Source organism: Lucilia cuprina, chromosome 2, assembly GCF_022045245.1.
Source record: "Lucilia cuprina isolate Lc7/37 chromosome 2, ASM2204524v1, whole genome shotgun sequence".
In the NCBI taxonomy this organism is placed as follows: domain Eukaryota; kingdom Metazoa; phylum Arthropoda; class Insecta; order Diptera; family Calliphoridae; genus Lucilia; species Lucilia cuprina.
In genome coordinates this window covers 62,822,294-62,826,120 of record NC_060950.1, presented here as the reverse complement: position 1 = coordinate 62,826,120, position 3,827 = coordinate 62,822,294, and the positions used below count along the sequence as shown (strand labels likewise).

The 3,827-nt window shown below is 24.2% G+C and overlaps 1 protein-coding gene across 1 annotated transcript; it reads right to left on the bottom strand.

Moving 5' to 3' along the window:
* Nucleotides 1–2,892: 2,892 nt before the first annotated feature.
* LOC124421047 lies at nt 2,893–3,634 on the bottom strand. The gene is made up of 3 exons (XM_046955844.1): nt 3,560–3,634; nt 3,153–3,485; nt 2,893–3,090 (listed from the first exon to the last, which is right to left on the bottom strand). Exons 1-3 carry the CDS (start codon nt 3,632–3,634, stop codon nt 2,893–2,895), a joined length of 606 nt encoding a protein of 201 aa, XP_046811800.1.
* Between the last annotated feature and the right edge of the window lie 193 nt (nt 3,635–3,827).

The following is a 3,827-nucleotide window of genomic DNA, read 5'->3' as shown; positions in this document are numbered from 1 at the left end:
AGATAGATAGATAGATAGATAGATAGATAGATAGATAGATAGATAGATAGATAGATAGATAGATAGATAGATAGATAGATAGATAGATAGATAGATAGATAGATTAGTCAATATTATAGACTGATTTAGAGACAAGAGAATGGAATATAGAATAATGTATATACCAAATAAATCACACTTGTACTAGTTTTCTCTACTCTATTGTTTTGTTGCCATTGTATGGTTTTACATTTTACAACACACTTTAGGGATTATAAAATGTTGTTCAGCGAAAAAAATGTTTCATTGCCTACCTTAAGGCTTCAATTAATTGAATTTTTAAATGATTGCTTCTAGGCTTAATAAAATACGTTCGTTAGACATTTCTGTTATTTGTTAAATATCTTGTTTTAAGGTGTTTTTAAAATGAAATAATTTTTAAAATATAATATTTATATTTAAATTTTAAAAAAGGGAATTTATAATATTTGTTTATTGACAAAACTTTAAAAGGTCAAAGGTTTTTAGATAAACTCTATAATGATTCATTAAATAATAATTCATCTTAATCGATATTCATTTTTTACACAATAATTACTGCTCATAACCAGCATGATGTCATTTCTAATATGTCATGTATAATTTATTAATTTTTAATTATTTTCTATAATAAGTAAAGAAAAATGTGTGGGGGCATATACAGTTTTTTTCTGTATATATATTTATAAAATGATTACACAAAAAAAAAATAAAATAAAATTTATGCAAATGTATAATTAAATTTATCTTGTCATTTTAAAATATAATTAAAATTGCACTTTTTTATTTGTTAATAAATTATATTAGTTTGTTTTAAAGAGACAAAATTAGCATAGACATAAATCTTTAATTGAAAATTTTTTTATAAGCCTTTTAGCAATAAACAAAAAAAAAATATTTAATATAAAATTAAATTGTAAATCAGAAGTTGACTTGAAAGTAAAAATTATAATTTTTTAAACAAAGTTTGAATTTAAAGTAAAAACTTGTATTTTTTAAGACTATTCAAGACTATACAATGATCTATAGTCAAGACTATAGAATGATCTGTAGTCAAGACTATAGAATGATCTATAGTCGAAACTATAGAATGATCTATAGTCAAAACTATAGAATGTCTATAGTCAAAACTATAGAATGATCTATAGTCAAGAGTATAGAATGATCAATAGTCAAGGGTATGGAATGATCTATAGTCAAGGGTATAAAATGATACCCTTGACTATAGAATCACCTAATTATATACAAAATTATATACTAATCAAGCATGATCTGTAGTCAAGACTGTAGAATGATCTGAGTTAAGACTATAGAATGATCTGTAGTCAAGACTATAGAATGATCTATAGTCAAGACTATAGAATGATCTATTGTCAAAGCTATAGAATGATCTATAGTCAAGGCTATAGAATGATTTATAGTCAAAACTATAGAATGATCTATAGTCAAAACTATAGAAAGATCTATAGTCAAAGCTATAGAATGATCTATAGTCAAAACTATAGAATGATTTATAGTCAAAACTATAGAATGATCTATAGTCAAGAGTATAGAGTGATCAATATTCAAGGGTATAAAATGATCAATCAAGGGTATAAAATGATACCCTTGACTATAGAATCATCTATAGTCATCTAAAAACAATGATCTATAGTCAAGACTTTGGAATATTCTATAGAGTATGGAATGATCAATATTCATGACGATAGAATGATCAAGAGCCATGAATATAGAATGTTTTATAGTTAAGACTTAGTCAAGACTATAGAACGATCTATAGTCCAGACTATAATAATTTTATACACTTGACTATAGATCATTATATAGTCAAGTGTATAAAATTATCTATATCAAAAAGTATAGAATGATCAATAGTCATGACTATAGAATGATCTACAGTCAAGTATAAAGAATGATTTATGATGGTAAATGCTACAGACGCATCTTTAGTCAAGAGCATAGAATGTTCGATCTATGGTCAATGCTACTGACAAATTTATAGTCAAAACTATAGAATACTCTATAGTTAAAACTTTTGTATGATCTATAATAATGAACACAATATATAGATCTGTATTGAAGACTCTTTAGACATTTATAATAGAAATCCGTTAACATTCATTCTTAGATTTTTTGACAAATATATATTTTCTTTTGGCATTACTATACATTATAGACTTTTTTTTTTTGCTTTTTAAACTCCTACAAAGACCGCCCGATGTTGTTAGCTGTCATGTTCACAACATCTGCTGTCAGATGGTAACTTTAGAATGATGGCTTTTGTTTTCTATGTGTATATATATGTATATATGTATTTTTTTATTTAATATACATTTATATAAAAATGAATAAAATAATTGCGGTTTTTATTTAATTACATTTAACAATAACTTATTATGAATTTGAATTATTTCCATTTGATGGGTAAATGTATTATTAATAAATATATATATCTAGTTATTTTACTTTTTATAATGATTATACATGTATACAATTTTAATTTTTTTTGTGCAATTTTTTTTTAATTATTAACACAAAAGATGGAAATGTTGACAACACACAGTTTTTATTTTTCTTTTTTTTGGTCGTGAATGTTAATTAACAATTGAAACCCGCAAAATGTGGGTTTTTATACTTTTTATGTTTTTTTTTACTTTAAAAAATTGCAATAATGTTGAAAATAATATGTTATGGGGAGAATTTAATTTTATTAAAATTTTAGATGAATATTTATAGAGTTGAGTTTGCAAGAAAATAAGACCCTAAAGTTGTGTTTAAGTTTGGAAAATATTCAAAATTCAACTGATTTTGAAGGGTTAAAAAAAAATTCAGAAAAAAATCCAAAAAAAAACTTTCTTTGATAAGTCCATTTGTTTATGGGTCATAAGTTTGATTTCCATCACTACTAGCCTTTGTTTTCTTTAAATATTTAACATAACCCCATAAAGTTGAAAAAGCTATTTGCTTATTTTCCACAAATACATGTAAAATACCCTGTACTTCAGATTCCGGCACATAGGATGGAAAATCATTTTCATCATATTTAAAACCACTTACGGTATAATTGAAATTCTAAAAATTTTATAAAACAAATTTTAAAAAATAATATCACTTAAAAGAAAACATTTTCTTACCTCCCGCATGGGACACTTTAACATCTTAACATTCATATATTTATTCAAAGTCTTAGTAAATATACGAAAAAATGCCTGACGATGTGCCATTTCCAGAAATTGGCAACCATTTAGACGCACATTAAATAAAGTCCATTGACGTGATTTTTTGGGAAAAATATTTATAATTGCCTGAATATCGAAACTGATAAAAGGTTGTGAAAATATAAAATAAGCATCGAACATATTAAAACGATTATTATCAGACGAACGTAGTGAACAATTGAAATCCCTCACAATATCCGAGGAATTGTGTAGACATTGCATGCGAGTAAAACCAAAATAAAAATTGCGCTATAGAAAAAAATGTTTTAAAAAGAATTTTTCATGAAATTTTTGCATTAGTTTAGATTTAAAAATTTAAATACCTTTGCCAAAACTTCTTCCTTAATTTGTACGAAAATCAAAAGTTTTAATATTATTGTTAATTTATTGTTAAACATATTCTAAATGTGCCGTTTTAATGAATGCATCAACTTTTCGTTAGTTAAAGAAAAATTATCTTAATTGAGCTTAATGAGCAGCAACAAAAATTCAAAAAAAAAAAAATTAAAATAAATAACAATTTGTATTGTTATAATTGTTTTAAACAAAAATGTTGTTAAGTGTTTTTTTTTTATTATTTAATTTATAAAA